The 15,552-nt window shown below is 44.1% G+C and overlaps 1 protein-coding gene across 1 annotated transcript in view; it reads right to left on the bottom strand.

The window, feature by feature from the left end:
* Window positions 1-2,632: 2,632 nt before the first annotated feature.
* PSTPIP2 (proline-serine-threonine phosphatase interacting protein 2) overlaps window positions 2,633-15,552 on the bottom strand; it is a 74,396-nt gene continuing 61,476 nt past the window's right edge. Inside the window, exons 7-15 of the mRNA XM_072952287.1 lie at window positions 15,293-15,391; window positions 14,746-14,791; window positions 13,843-13,922; window positions 10,728-10,826; window positions 9,569-9,665; window positions 9,366-9,447; window positions 8,241-8,275; window positions 7,132-7,189; window positions 2,633-4,276 (exon numbers count right to left, since the gene is read on the bottom strand). Of these exons, the coding sequence (XP_072808388.1) occupies window positions 7,140-7,189; window positions 8,241-8,275; window positions 9,366-9,447; window positions 9,569-9,665; window positions 10,728-10,826; window positions 13,843-13,922; window positions 14,746-14,791; window positions 15,293-15,391 (588 nt within the window). The 3' untranslated portion in view covers window positions 2,633-4,276; window positions 7,132-7,139. The remainder of the gene's footprint in view (window positions 4,277-7,131; window positions 7,190-8,240; window positions 8,276-9,365; window positions 9,448-9,568; window positions 9,666-10,727; window positions 10,827-13,842; window positions 13,923-14,745; window positions 14,792-15,292; window positions 15,392-15,552) is intronic.

Below are 15,552 nucleotides of genomic sequence, written 5' to 3' on the forward strand. Positions count from 1 at the left end.
CATGCTACCATCCCCCAGGGAGACCAACCAGCCACTTGGTGGCAAGTTGATTCCACTGAACTGCTTCCACTCTTGAAGGAGCAGAGAGACTCATCTCTACCGGGATTGACTCCAAGAAGAGATTTTTCTCTTTTGCCAGCCGTGCCTTGGCCAATAACACCATCTGAGGGTAATAGTATCTGAGTATCATTATGAAATTCAGCATAATATCACCTTGGACCAGTGTTTATCAGATTGTTTTTCATTACCACTCCCCTAAGGAGCCTTTTTAGACATTTTTTTCCTAATTGCCCCTCCTGTGAAATTTTAATACCACAGATACACTGTATCACTGTTTACATGCTGTAGGAATAGCTGTGCTTTATATACCAGAAGAGAAACATTTGTTTCATCCATCAAGAAGCAGTTTTCAAGGGGGAAGGGTATAGTGGTAGAGCGCATGCCTAGCATGCACAAGGTCCTAGGTTCAATCCCCAGCACCTCCTCTAAAAATAAATAAAATGAATCTAGTTACCTCCCCGCCACCTCTGCAAAAAAAGAAGCAATTTTCACCCCCTTGAGAACAAGCCACTGTTGAGAATGCATGCCTCCAAGAGCTTCACCTTGATGGTTCACTTCTCAGTGAAGGTGATGTTGGTCCTGGTAGAATGTTAGAATGGCATTCTAAAGGTGTGGCAGCTTGAAAATACCTTCTAGGGTTGGGGTGCTGGCCTTACAGATGAGGTATGGTATTGTATGGCACATATATGGTCACAATATGGCACTGCCTGTTTTGACTCCAATAGGTAGAAAACACAGGTCTGGGAACCAGGAGGTAGGAGTGGCCTCCGTCACCGCAGCTGACTCTGACCCCCTTGGGGAGTCTGTCTTCCCATCCTTCAGCTTTAGGCTCTGCTGGCCTGTAGGTGGCTGGCACGGAATACATCTATCAGGGGGACATTAAAAGAGTTCCACTAAAACCACGGCTGATGCCTGTCCATTTGAGGGGTCCTCATCCCAGGAGACCAGCAAGCAAAGAAACGAAATGAGTAACTATCTCATCCAGAGCAGGTGATTCCCATGAGGAAAGGGAGGCTTGTATCTGGAATTCAGGGGTTTCACTGGGGTGCCTTTTGGTGTGTTGCTATGCCTGGCAATAAATGTAAATTGGCAATGTCAGCAAACAGGGTCTGATGAGGGCCTGACCACCAGGGGCTAAGACCCCCTTAGGGAGGAGAGTCTGGGTCACCCCCACCGCTCAAGCAACCTGGACAAGTAAAAGGCTAGGCAGATGGGAAGGGACTCTAGAACACGTGTGTGTGCATTCGCGATGGCTGCCATAGCCAAAGAGCACAGACTGCGTGGCTTAAACAATAGAAATGAATTTTCCAGAAGTTCTGGAGCCTGGAAGTCCAAGATCAAGGTGCCAGCAGGACTGGTTTCCTCTGAGGCCTCTCTCCTTGGCTTGCAGATGGCCACCGTCTGGCTGCCTCTTTACACGGCCGTCCCTTTGTGCACACTCTCCGGTGGTGTCTCTTCTTCTTCCTATGAGGACACCAATCAGACCGAGTCAGGGCCCCACCCCAGTGGCCTTACTTCAACTTCATTACCTTTTAAAGACTCTGTCTCCAAAACAGTCACATTCTGATGGACCAAGGGCTGGGCCTTGAACATATGAACTTGTGGGGACACAGTTCACTCCAGAACAGGTGGTAGAGGAGGGGGATTATGAACATCAATTATGGACCCAGGAGCATCTGTAGCAGCGGGGCCCAGAGCTCCTCCTGCTGAACTTCCTGGTGTGTGTGTGTGTGTGTGTGTGTGTGTGTGTGTGTGTGTGTTGGAAACTGGGACTTGTAGTGGCGGTCACAGGGTGGGGGAAGATGCATGTGGGGCACAGGGTCCTGAGCTGCATGGGGTCAGCAATGCCAGTGCCCCATCCACACCCCCTCGGTACCATCGCTTCCTCACACAACAGCCCAACTTCCAACTGCCAGGACCCGCGTCCCTACCTGAGGACCCTCGGGCTGCTGGACCCCCTCTGCCAGCATTCATGGCAGCCAGAAGCATCAGGGAACTAAAGCTCCTAGAAGCAGCCCTCTGCCCATGACTGAGGGGGCCTGGTGAAGGACCACCCCAGCTCCCTCCCATCAGAGGAAGCCGTCTGAGACGCATCTCCCCTACTGTCTCCCAAGAGTCCCCAACAGGTCGAAGCTGTTGCCCACAGTGGTAAGTTGCTTGATAATACATCCTTTTTTGATTTCCTCCCCTTCCCTGTCTCACCTTCCTCCCCCACTTCCACACTGGGACTTTCTGAAATCACCCCCAGAAAAAAGGGGTCTGGGGATATGGTGGGGACCCCACTTTCATGATGACTATGGTCTATGAGGGAAGAAGTAAACCCTGTAACAGCAAGAACAATGTGAGAGGTGGGGAAAGTTACAGCAGTGGGACCCAAGCAAGTCTGGAGGCAGGGAAGGTGCCTCCCCGAGGAAGTGACCTTGCATCTGACCACAGTAGGAAGTGGTATGACACCAGTCTCCACCTGGCCCCCCTGACCTGCAACTGTCCTTCTGTGGTGTAATGATGACAAATGTGACAAGGGGTCACATAGCGCTTGGAAGAGAGATATGACTAACACAAAAATGCAAAATACATCCCAAATCACCAAGAACTTTTATTTTACTTGATATCAAACTGGAAGAGCAATAAAATAAACATATTTTCAATTCTTAAAACACTTTTACATTAGGTTACACTGACCAACAGAGAGAAAGCTGAAATCCCTGAGGAATTGCTAACAATAAATAAAATACTTAAGAATACGATGTCCCGAGTTCACAGGAAAATTTCCTGAGCCTGTTCAATTTGGGGAAGTCAATGGCCCTTTGCAAACTTCAGTTTCTCAAAAGGATATCCAACTGATGCAAGTTTCCCGTCATGACAAGAAATTACCTCTTTCAGCAGCATCTTAACATGAAAAGGGGGAAACAATCAATCTTCCTTCACTTAACTTGTCCATAGTTCCGGGAAAGCTACTGCACAGAGCAGAAAAGGAAACTATTTGTCCTTTGTGGTACCAGAATTTTACAATATCCCAAGTCAACGCCAGTGCTATTTTAACTTGTCATTAACTAAAATGTACCATTAGTCAGTGTGCGAACATTAGATAAAGGTACATAATCTCGCTGCTGTTTGTGGGTTACCAAAGGAGGGCTCAAATATTTGTGAAACAGTAAGATTGACACTTTAAAAATCCCAGGATCTAGCAAGGAAAAGACTCTCTGTGAAGACCCAGGACTGAGTACTGGCTTTGTTAAGTCTAAAATTTTTTTCAGGAATAGTCAAAATACCACATATCATTGATTCTAAGATGCACTCCCCCCCCACACACACACTTTATCATCTCAAATTCAAATGGGCTTGGCCATTAACGATCACAGTGTCAACTCCCCCACTGCCTTTCTCAGTGGTATATAAAGTAATGACATGTTTTACAATCAATGGCTTCTCAGATTAGATTAAATACGATGCCCTGTGGTTCAGTACACACACTGAGCCATATAAAAATAAATCTGACATTCACATCCTGGTGATTTTCCCAATTGAAAAGATGCCGGCAGAAACATTTGGCGTCTTAAATTTCACCATGAGCATCCCAGCCTCAGGAGGGGTTAGAAAGATGGTGATGCGGGAGGAGCTTGCACCTGACTTCTGCTTCTGTCCCTGATCAGATGGGAGAGCAGTGAGGAAACTGATTTCACACTCAGGGCCTCCTTTCTTCGTCTGCAAAATGAGAAAGTGCAATTGGATGGCTTCTAAGTCTTCCAGCCAAAAAGGAAGGTTTTAAATCTTAAATTCTAAATCTTGCACCACTGAGAGTGTGTGTCACTGTGGAAATTCCATAGCCATGCTGCCCCCAAGGCAAAGGAGCTTCCTGAGCAGGTTGATGGCTCAGACTTCTCTGCAGCCATCCCTGCTCCCGCCCCAAGAGTCAAGGCTTCAAATTCAGAGTTTCCTGAATCGAGCAGAAAACACAATTTATTCACAACTTTAGTAACTTGATTGGGAAAGGATAATTCTTCGGTCTGGGGCAATTTATAAACTTCTTTTAAAAACTGCAGAACTCTAATAGGTTAAGTTGAACTAAATGTCTACCATAAATTTAAAATATTGAAAAATTATAGCAAGGGTTCACTTCAAAGTCTTCACGATTGACACAATTCCTACAGATTCTGCTGCTTTGAGTGCCTCCTTCAGTGCCACAGAAGCACCAGCCAAAAAAAAGCTTCGTTTTCTGAAAGACAAAAACAAAGAGATTTCATTTGTATTAGCTATTCATGGCAGCACTGAGATTTTATCCATAATCTCAATGTAATAATAATGTATAATAATAATGTGTTTGGCCAAGGAAAACAAATGGTGAGAAATGAGCAGGTATTCCAAGCGATGAAAAAATGGAATGTTAATAAGAGCATCACTTAATTGTAAATAATACATATATTTATACTTCATGATATGCGTATTTTTAATTAAAAATATAACCTGTTTTTGCCTAAACATGTCAGAATTAAAAATAGGAAAAGCAGCTAAAATCAACAACTGTAGAAAAAAATCACAAATTCCTAAAGCTTCCTATTTCAATTTCAATTCCAAAGGTTCATCTAAACTATTTAAAATGTTATGACAAGTCACTTAACTAAGTGATCAATGAAGGTAGACTCCCTCTTTAAAATTCTCTTAAATTCAGTCAATTATACATGTTGGATTTCTATTTCTTCAGCTGGCACAGACACTAATGAGCCCCAGTGAAATGATCTAACTTAAATAAGTTGGTATTAGCATCTTGCATTCAAACAGCAGATTCTTGGGCTCTGAGGAACTAGAGTTGTTGGGTCAAATGCTATTATTAAGCAACTGGAATATATGCTTTATCCAAATAGGTGAGGGAGGGAAGGACAGAGGAAGGAAGGAGAGAGGAAAGGAGGGAGGGAAAGAAAGGAGGAAAGGGGGGGGAGGAGAGACAGAAAGAAAGGAAGGCTTGGGAAGAAAGGAAGGAAGAGAAAGAAAGAGAGAAAGAAAGGGAAGTAAAAAATAAAAGAAACTTGGAGCTGCTGATGCCCTGCCACATAGCCATCACTACCTGGTGTCCTAGACAGCAGGTGTCACCTTAGAATGCCAAGTCACTGATAGCCCTCGTTCCTGCTCTGCCTTTAAAATGGGCCAGGCCTCTTTCCATGAAAAAGAGAGAGGTTTATGAAATGAAGAAATGATGACTGGTTGTAAAGTCTACAATTTGTTTGCAGGTCAGAAAGTTATATACAGTAAGGATGAGGTTTTTTATGTCTTCCATATACATCATCAGGAGGGGATAGCTCAGTGGTAGAATGCATGCTCAGCATGCACAAGATCCTGGGTTCAATCCCCAGTACCTCCATTAAAAATAAAGAAAGAAATTCAAAAACAGAAAAATATCCATTATCTTTCACAGTGAAGTTCCTTAAATAGTAAACACATTTCTTAAGCAATTTAAAGACTTATGTGTAAATATAAATAATACCGCTTATTTGTCTAATCAAGATAATGATGGCTTCCATCCTAACAGCTTATTGGCCGTAAGTCACAAAGGGGGTGCTTTTAGAGGAGGGAAGACAAGTCATGCGTAATGTATCCACTTACAAGCACGTTTCAAGGTAGAGGACACAGAAGGAAGGCCACTGTGGAGCATGGTTGAAACTTGTTTGGTTTCATAAATGACAGTCAGTGTCGCCAATACCAAACCAGGACGGGTGAGAGAGAGATCTTAGCAGCTCCATTACTACTCCCTGAACCCACCCCTCCTGTCACTCCCAGGAGCACACCAAGATCAGGAATATGCAAGGGGGTCAACTCTTCAAAACAATTTTTAATTAAAGAAGTCATAAAATTTCATTGTAGACAAATCAGAACACACGAATAAACAAAAAGAAAAATTATTATCTGTTTAGAAAGACGTCCTTTCAGACATTTTCTGAAAAGTGCTCTTACATGCATGTAACCATCAAACCCCAAGATACGCCTGCTTGGGTTAAAAGAATGAACACTTCATGAGGGGTTTCATTCAGTAGTGCTGTTTCAGCTTCAGAGACATCCTTCGGGTTGTGAAGACTGATACTGACCTGGGGGCATGTTGCAAGCACCTGCCCGCCAAAGAGGAAAAATTATCTTTGCAGCCACGGTTGGCTGAGTAGTCCTGCTCCAGGAATCCTTATAGTTTTTAAGGGGCAAAACCCACAAAGGGACCAGCAAGACTTCCCAGGCAGGGCCAATGTCTTCCCACTTTTGCGCTTCTGTAAAATGGCTTGCTTCTAGGAAAACAAAACTTACCCCTCGAATTCCATTGGTTCCCTAAAGCTCACTCCTGACTAGCCCATTTCTAGCACCTCATTTGCATTTACCCTTAGAATTCAATTGGTTCCTGAAAGCTCACTCCTGATTGGTCCATTTCTAATTCCTCATTTGCATTTGATGCAAACTTGATCGAAACCTAACACCCTATAAAAGCCTGTGTAAGTCTACAGACAGGGTCCAGAGCTCGGAGTGTTAACTCCTCTGGGCCGCCAGCATAATAAACCTGAGTTCTCCAACCCTCTGAGTGTTATTTGGTCTCTTGATGGTATTCAGGTTTCTGTGACAGTTTCCTAACTAGTTCGGAGCAGTGATTACCTGGTGCTGGATGCCCTCATGTACTTCCAGAGTGTGATTATCACCTGCCTCATTTCTAACTTCTTTTCTCCTGACTTTTCCCCTTTGGGGAACGAGGGAGAACACCGGAGGCGAAGTTCCTTAAACAGTGAGGAGCAGGTGTATTTGTTTGTGGGTATTGCCTTAAGCGTGGGTGTGTAGTAGCCACGTAAGAGATTCACAAGAGCAAATAGAGTCACAGAATGATGAAGGGAAATATCCTCATTCAAATGGGTCTGGAGTGGTCTCCATCCCCTTTCAGCTGTGGGAGCCAGAGAGGCCATTCTGCAGGGGCATCCCCCCCCCCCAGGGTGCCTGACACAAGGCCTTCTTTGCCTGCAGTGGGATCATAACGAAACTTCACAGACTTCAAAAATACAATCACTGGTCTAAACGCAACCCAGTTCTGTGATGATTAACGGTTCTTACCATTGGTGTTACTGGTAGATCAAGCTGTAGTTATCAACCAAAGAATAATCAGGATCGTCTACAAAGGGCAGAGCACAGAGCAACATTAAGTGAACATTTTTCACAGTAAGATCTCAGCCTTTTTCAAATCAAGGCATTCCACTCAGAGTCTGGTGACTGCCCTTTTGTAAGAAGAAAAAATGTCTGGCACCAAAACCTACGAATAATAATCAAAACTACAAGCCAGAAAACACAGTGGAAATCTCTACTATGATTTCTTCGTCCTTTTTCATCCACGCCTGGATAGCAGTACCTACAGTAAAATCATCTTCAAAACTGGACAAAAATAATTCCCACATTATCAAGTGGTAATTACAAGGCCACAAGAAATAAATTAACTTAAATCCTTGTATGGTTCAAAGATGTAATTTCAGCCACTATATTTTTCTTAGTCACTAAATGTTTGCTCAGATGCTAAATGCAGCCTAAAATGTCTTGTCCCTCGAGCATACATAGATCGATTTTCTTCTATTCAAATAACAGGCACTTGTTGAGCTCCTACTGTGTGCCTGGTACTGTGTTAAGTTTTATGACTGATTCAGAGGGGGGAAAAAAGATACCTGCTCTCAAGGATCTTGCAATTATCCAGGGGATACAAACTAACAAAAAGTACTAAATGTGTGGTTCTCTGAGAAGTATTTTAGGAGTTCGGAGGAAAAAAGAGACTAGGTGCCCAACTATGGGCAGCGTATAAAATATGTAATACCAGATTACATGTTTTTAGACATCTTTTATAAATTATATTTCCATGTCATCCAGAGGAAATTATATTTTAGTTTTGCTCATTCTCATGAGCCAAGTTGATCTTGGCTCCCTTAAGTAAAAGTGTCTTATAATAAGTTCCTTTTGGTATTTGAGTAACTGAGTTCTCTTGGATAAGCTGTGAAATAGACCACCAATTATCAAAGTCCACTCTGTGACAAACAGTGTCATAGTCTCGAATATAGGTTCATTCTCTTGAAAATTTGATTTTATTCATTGCTTTCTTTCCCTTTATTTCGAAATTCTAGCTACTCAACCTGAAAGAAAACCTGACCGAAGATGTCACACGGTCTTTCTAGGTGGCATACCTGGTACAGTTTTAGGAACCGGGAGAGGTCCTCTCCTGTAAGAAATGAAAACCAAAGTCTTTCAGATAAGCTTTTATAATTTTTCTATGTTTCTTCTTCACTCTATAAGCATACTGCCCTCTGATCTGGTTTCTGCCCTGGAGGGTCAAGAAAAATTCAGATGAAGCAAAAACTCTGCAGCACTGACCTCCTGCATCTGGGCACAGACACTACGTGATGCCGGAGGGTAGGACGCCCAGAGCCCTGCCCTGCAGCCCAGATCGGCAGGGTGAAAACCTCAGCTGGGTGGGCAAAAGTTCCTGATGGCTTCGTACTGCAGCATCTTCACATGCACAATGGGCCATCAAACAGCTCTAACCTGCTGCGAAGGCTACAGGAACTCATTCACAGTAACTGCTCTGAATGGCTCTTGGCATTCTTCAACCCTGAGGATGGACGTGCACTCCCCCGTCAAACATTCCCTTATATTTTTAAAATCTGGACAGAAAATTTACAAGCTTAGACTTCAAGGTGACTGTATGTGAAATGGAAGTTTCTCTTCTCTCAAAATCCTTTATATCAGGGGCAGCAGACCTTTTCTGTGAAGGGTCAGATGGCAAATGATTTCGGCTCTGCTGGTATGGCCATGGTACTGAACTCCAGCAGGAAAGCGGCCACAGGCAGGATGGAGACAGAGGACAGTCAGGTTCTAACAAAGCTCTGTGTGTGAACACTGATGTTGGAATTTCATATCATTTTCTCAGGTCACAAAATAGTATCCTTTCCATTTTTCAACCATTTAAAAATGTAAAAATTAACTTGCAGGGCCTCCAAAACAGGCAGGTCAGATTTGAATCACTGGGGCCAGTTTGCCAACTCCTGCTTTCCCCAGGCAACAAGAAAGGTCCAGGATTCGTACACAAGTGACAGTGATCACACACAAGCATGGCAGAGTCCTCCTTGAACTCTGATGAGTCAAATCCATTTAACATTTGTCCTAAAAATGCTATTTCCAAAAACCCAGCAGTCTGGCTAAGCAAATGCAGTGGTAGATGTGGTCTAATTGTAATACGGACGTTGGAACACTAATAATACAAAGCTTTATTAAAAGTACTTTGCTTCAGGTGAAAGAAAGCTGGATGTTACCTTGCCAAGTTAGGCCCCGTGGACTTTCCTGGTGGGGCTGCACTCTTCTGGGGGCAGTAGAAGTTCTCATACATGACGGGAGCTAGGGGGACCAGCAAGACACACAACATTAAGAGGCTGATGGCTTCCATTCTCGATGACACGTGACAAGAAGGACTACCAAAATTGTTCAGATAACACCCCCCCTCCCCTGCTCCATTCACCTGGTGGAGTCTGTCCAGTTTTGCGTTGATTCACGAAGTACTCAATGTCCTTCTCAATGCTGCACATTTCTAAACTCTTACGGACTTCTTCATACATCTAACGAGGAGAAGACAGATCAAGGTAGAGGTGTGTCCATCACAATGGCGACACGGCTTATTCAAATAGGAGGTTTGACAAATGACTGACTGTTTTACAAACTTTGTTTTGAAAAGGAATAAGATATTCCCAAGTCCTGGGCTCATAAAAAGATTTCTCAAATCAGTATCTGCTATTAAATTTTTTTTAAATGACAAAAAATGTATCTTTGTAGCAGCACAAAAGCCTAGGAAAGATTTTTTTAAATATTTATTTGTTTGTTTGTTTCCATCCTCCCCCATAACATGGGGCACTGGGGATTGAACCCAGGACCTCTTGCACACCAAGCACATGCTCTACCCTGAGCTAAAACCCCCTGACCCCTGAAAGGTTTTTTGGTTTTGTTAATACTGATGGGGCAAAGAAAATAGATGCCAAACCCCATTACCAGCTCCACAGACAAAAGCAAAGACAACTGGAGAAAAGTTCTTCCAATCAGTCCTACTTGTTTTCTGGATGTTTAATTATTCTTCTAAAGTGAATGTCCCGTCTAAGGGAGGATGGCTATTTCTTAGGAAAGAAGGTTGTGATAATGTGATTCTGGTCCCTCCAACATCTGGGAAACCCATGACAATTGCTGTGCATAAGTTAAGCCTGGATAATGACCCTGGAACACTGCTGGAGCCCTGGAGTGACCATGAGCCTGGACATGGCTCAGCCTGCAAGTACTTGGTGCTGTCCCCGAGTGACCCCACTCTGGACTGGAGCATTCTCTGGGGCTCACATGCAACATATGTTGTGACATCTCAGTTTTCCATAAATTAAGCTGCATTTGGGTCTCCCTTCTCTGCTCTCCTGCCCTAACTCTGAATTTCTTAGAGAAAAAGTCCTGGTGGTAAAGTAGACCCAGGAGTCAGGCAGATTAGGTATTTATCTGGGATCACATTCACCGTGTGGACTTCAGCAAGTCATTGTACTTATCTGGGCCTCAAATGATGGGGGTGAACTAATGAACGTCTGTGGTTCCTTCCACTCTAATGAATCCAATAGGCAGAGCATCCTCCGTGGATGCCTCTGACTTACATCATCGCTTGTGACACATTGTTGTGACAGCTGATTTACGTGTAACCACAGTGCATTCCGAAAGAAGTTTATTCGTTCACATTCCTGAGCCTCGAACACCTAGAAAAACATAACTACATGTACATATAGAACAGATAAACAAGATTATACTGTATAGCACAGGGAAATATGTACAAGATCTTGTGGTAGCTCACAGCGAAAAAAATGTGACGATGAATATACGTATGTTCATGTATAACTGAAAAATTGTGCTCTACACAGGAATTTGGCACAACATTGTAAAATGACTATAACAACAAAAAAAGTTTTAAAAAATAGAGAAAAAAGTAACTAGATGTTCATACATATGCAGAGAAAGGGGTCTTCTGTCTAGACTGGCTATGACTTAAGAAACAGTGTCAACCTTGAATTATCTGCAAGCTTATTGTCCCATTTAGTGTACTTCCCACCCCCCACCCCCAAGCTCATAAACTCTTACCTCAGGTAAAAGAAGGCAAATGGATTCTAATATCGGATGAACACAGATAGGTGTGGACACAGTTCGGAAGGCAAGAGGTCATGGTGACCCCAGACACCAATGCTCTACCCTGAGCTCCAGCTCACATTTCCAGCTGCCTCATGGGCACCTGTGCCGGGACCGCCTGCCAGAGCCTCAGATTCAGAAAATTGCCCTCCCTCTCACCCCATCCCTGGAATAAATGAATTCAACCAGCGAGATGCTCATAACTGTTGAAGCGAGTTACTGAGCACATGGGGATCCTTGCCCTTGTCTTCAGTCTTGTGTATGCTTGAAATTTTCCTTGATAGAAGTTTTTTAAAAAGTCATTGCCTGAACAGTAGTTTTTTGGATATACACAAATATCAATGTATGGAAAAGCAAGCTATTCTATCAAGTGGATTTTACACTACTCAAGAGTGGATGTTATAATGCCATCTGCAGCAACATAGATGGACCTTGAGAACGTCATTCTAAGTGAAGTAAGCCAGAAAGAGAAAGAAAAATACCATATGGTATCACTCATATGTGGACTCTAAAAAAAAAAAAAAGACAAACTTATTTACAAAATAGAAGCAGACTCACAGATATAGAAAACAAACTTATGTTTACCAAAGGGGATAGAAGGTGGGAAGGGATAAATTGGGAGTTCGAGATGTGCAGATACTAACTACTATATATAAAATAGATAAACAATAAGTTTATACTGCATAGCACAGGGAACTATATTCAATATTTTGTAGTAACTTGTAGTAAGTTATGTTTCTATACGACTGAAGCACTGTGCTGTGCACCAGAAATTGACACAACATTCCAAACTGACTCTACTTCAATAAAAATATATTTTAAAAAAGAGTGGACGTTATATGTTAATGTATTTTTTAACATTTACCATAATACTAGTACATTTTGTTTTATTTTTATTTTATTTTTGGAAGGTAATTAGGTTTATTTGTTTATTTAATGGAGGTACTGGGGATTGAGCCCAGGATCTCGTGCATGCTAAGCACGTACCCTACCACTGGGTTATACCCGCCCCCATTATGCTTTAAAACTTTTTATAATGTTAAAACTTCAAACATACACACAAGTAGAGAGGGTAACACAATGAATCCCCACGTACCCATCACCAGCTTAAACACTTAACTCACAAATGATTCTGTTTTACCTGCATCCCTACCAACTCCCCTACCCCCTGGAATGTTTTGCAGCAAATACATTGTTTCACCAGTAAATATTTTAGTATTCATACGTAGTACATACGTACTAAAACATACTTTATTTTCATTATAGAATATTTCACATGGGCAGAATCTTCAAAGTGATACAGTGAAGACCCACGTACCAATCACCCAGCTTCGTCAAAACTTTGGGCATATTTGTTTCAGATTCTGTTAAAGCCTCTGGGTGCTGTCCCCAAGCTCTGTCACCTTCTCCTCCCCTAGAGATAACCATTACCCTAAACTTTATCACTCTTATGAGATTTTTACAGTCTGTATGTATCCGTAAGGTGCATGTGACCCTGCTTTGCATGTTTTCAAACCATTTAAAAATGTCCTTATGTCAGGCTTTTCCAGGGGAACATAAAGCAGAAAAGAGTGATGTTAGAGGGATAGGGAGGAACCCAGGGTACCAGACGCTAAAGACATGTCCAGTAAGACGAGAAACTGCCAAGGTACTGGACCTCACACCCAGGGGACCACTGGTTCCTCTGGGAGAGCGGCTGCAGGGGAGCAGACCCCAGACACAGCGGCTGAGCCGGACAGGGCAGCAAGGATGCAGAGAGAACTCCCTCTGGAGGTCTGGCTGTGAAGAGGAGAAGGCGGAAGCAGCAGCGGTGGCTTTCAAGCAGGAGGAGCTGAGGCTGTGCGAATGACAACAGAAGTCCACGGGAAAGGGAGCGATAGCAGAGCGGGCGGGGAAAGCCAGCTGGCCGGGACCCTGAGCCCAGCGGAGGGGGAGCAGCCCTCCCCCACTACAACAGGAGGAAGGAGGTGGAGAGGCGTGCAGATCAGTGGTCCTCAAGCTTGAATTCGAATGAGAGTCACCCGCAGGGTTTATTAACAGAGACTGCCGGGCCCACGCCCGGAGTTTCTGATTCTAGAAGCTTGGAGTTGGTCTGAGAATCTGCATCTCTAACAAGTTCCCAGGTGATGCTGACGCTACGGGTCCTGGGACCTCCCTCTGAGAACCACTGGTAAGAAAAGGTGTAGACGAGGTGACAGAAATGTGAGGAAGTTTCCAGGTTGTGCCTTTACTTTCTGGGAAATTGTAAGCGAGGCATGTGCTGAAAATGAGAGGGGCAGCGGTGAAGTGAAAGCTGTGAGCAGAAAGCTCTCCAGCCGCTCTCTGGCTGTCCGCATTCTCCTCATCTCAGAGCGAGTACAGGTGAGGCTCTCACAGGTCATTCCTTAACCAGCTGGCAGCTGATTCAAGCTGCTTCAGGCCTGCACTCACCAAACATCAGGGGAGGCCTTGCGTGGGACGGCACAGTCAGGATGGGGAAGAAGCAGAAAGATGAGGTTTGGGGGAAGACGTTCCAGTTCCTTCCACCCTCCACTCAAGTTCCAGAATTCTTTGCCCTCAAGCAGTTCTACAAAAGCAGGGGATTCCGGGTACCTCGCAGGCCTTGATGTGCTCGCTCTGCCACTCTTCTCGGATCTTATCCAGCGCGTTGATGTGCAGCATGTACGCCTTGTCTGCAGTGGAGGGGAGGGGGCTGGGTTTAGAAACTAGATGGGATGGGGGTGCTCGCAGACCTACCCCCAGGCCCCTCCCAGAAGGCAAACGAGGCTTCTGGGAGCTCTGAGCGCTGGAAGGTCATAATTACATCTCACTCTCATCATATCTTTGTGAAACATAAGCAAAGGTGGGCATCAGTTTCTTTTTAAAGAAAATTTCTTTTTAACGAAAAGCCAAGCAACCAGCAAGAAATGCTCCAAGGAAAGAGAAGTGAAAGCTGACGAGGAACTTCAGCCTGGGTTTCCTTCCACCTCTGCGTTTTCAGGAAAATTATCTAACGAGGGAGGCAGAAAAGTGAACTATCAAGTTACTTCGGTTTTCAGTTTAGAGACTGAAGTGACCACAGTCGTGAGAGGCTCGTCTCCAGCAGGATATTCCAGGAATTAGAGGCCTCTGGTATTTCACGATTTCAGTGAGGACAAGGCCTCACAACTTGGCTGTTTCTTTCACAACACAGGTGAGTTATCAGGGCTGAAATGGGGTTTTAAGATGGTGTTTCCAATAAATCAGAGTGAGCACCTGATGACATTATAAAGTAGCTGTCACATGACCCCCACCCCCTCTTCAATCACAGGTCAGGCAGCAAGGTTCTAATGTACGCTCCCTTCCCCACTCCCTCTGTCCCTCTGTCCCACCCATCTTCCCTTCCGATACCTCAATCCTACAGTATACCCATATATTCATTATCAGAAGGTCTCTAAAACTGCCTTTCACAGATAGATTTGGGATCACGTAAGCCCCACCACAATCCTCCCCCTTCTGTGGGCCCAGCCCCCTCACCTGAGTCTTCCACTGCAGTCTTTGAAGTTGCCAGTTTCACAAAAAGCTGTCAGGACAAAAAAGTACAAGAGGTTGGAAATGCTGGGCCAGGCTTCTAAAGGCGAAGCAGATTTAAAAGCAATGATAATCACTCAATTCGCCTTCTAATCTTACACCATTGGCAAATATCCATCAAGCATCTTGCCCTATATCTTCCTAAAAACTTCGGATTGCTGACCATCTTATATCCAGGTTTTATAATATTAAATTGATAATATATCCAAAGCCTAGCTACAAAGAATAATGAACTGAGTTTTGAAGAAAGATGAAAACAGAAGAAGACTCCCCATCTCTTCTTATCACCCGACTCTCTCCCCTCAAGCCATGCCTCTCTAGTTCTTCCCCAATCCTAAAAACAGGACAAGGGTCTTTTCTGGCTCAGAGACTCTAACAGCCTGAAAGAGGATATTGCCAGGAGTTTGGAGTGCAAGCCCATTTTTATTAAGATAATTAATTGGCTTTATGTTGATATATGTAAATCTCAGATTTTCCAGGCTCTCCCAGGTACCTTTTCTTGTTGCTTCAGGTTTACCAGATTGGCACTCCGGTGGACAGCCTGCTCTGCCTCATCCTTGTCTCGGCATTTCTGCTCGTAGCTCTTCTTCGCCTGTGTGGTTATGAGCCCAGAGAGAACCAAGACAGGTGAGCAGACTGGACCCTGAAGAGCAGCCGCCCCACCTCCAGGCCCAGCAAAGGACAGGCCTGCGATCAGTGCAAGGCTGTGGGCACTCAGAGCAGATGCTGCTTCTGCTCTAACTTTGGAAGGTC

This window comes from Vicugna pacos, chromosome 30, assembly GCF_048564905.1.
Source record: "Vicugna pacos chromosome 30, VicPac4, whole genome shotgun sequence".
NCBI classification, from domain to species: Eukaryota; Metazoa; Chordata; class Mammalia; order Artiodactyla; family Camelidae; genus Vicugna; species Vicugna pacos.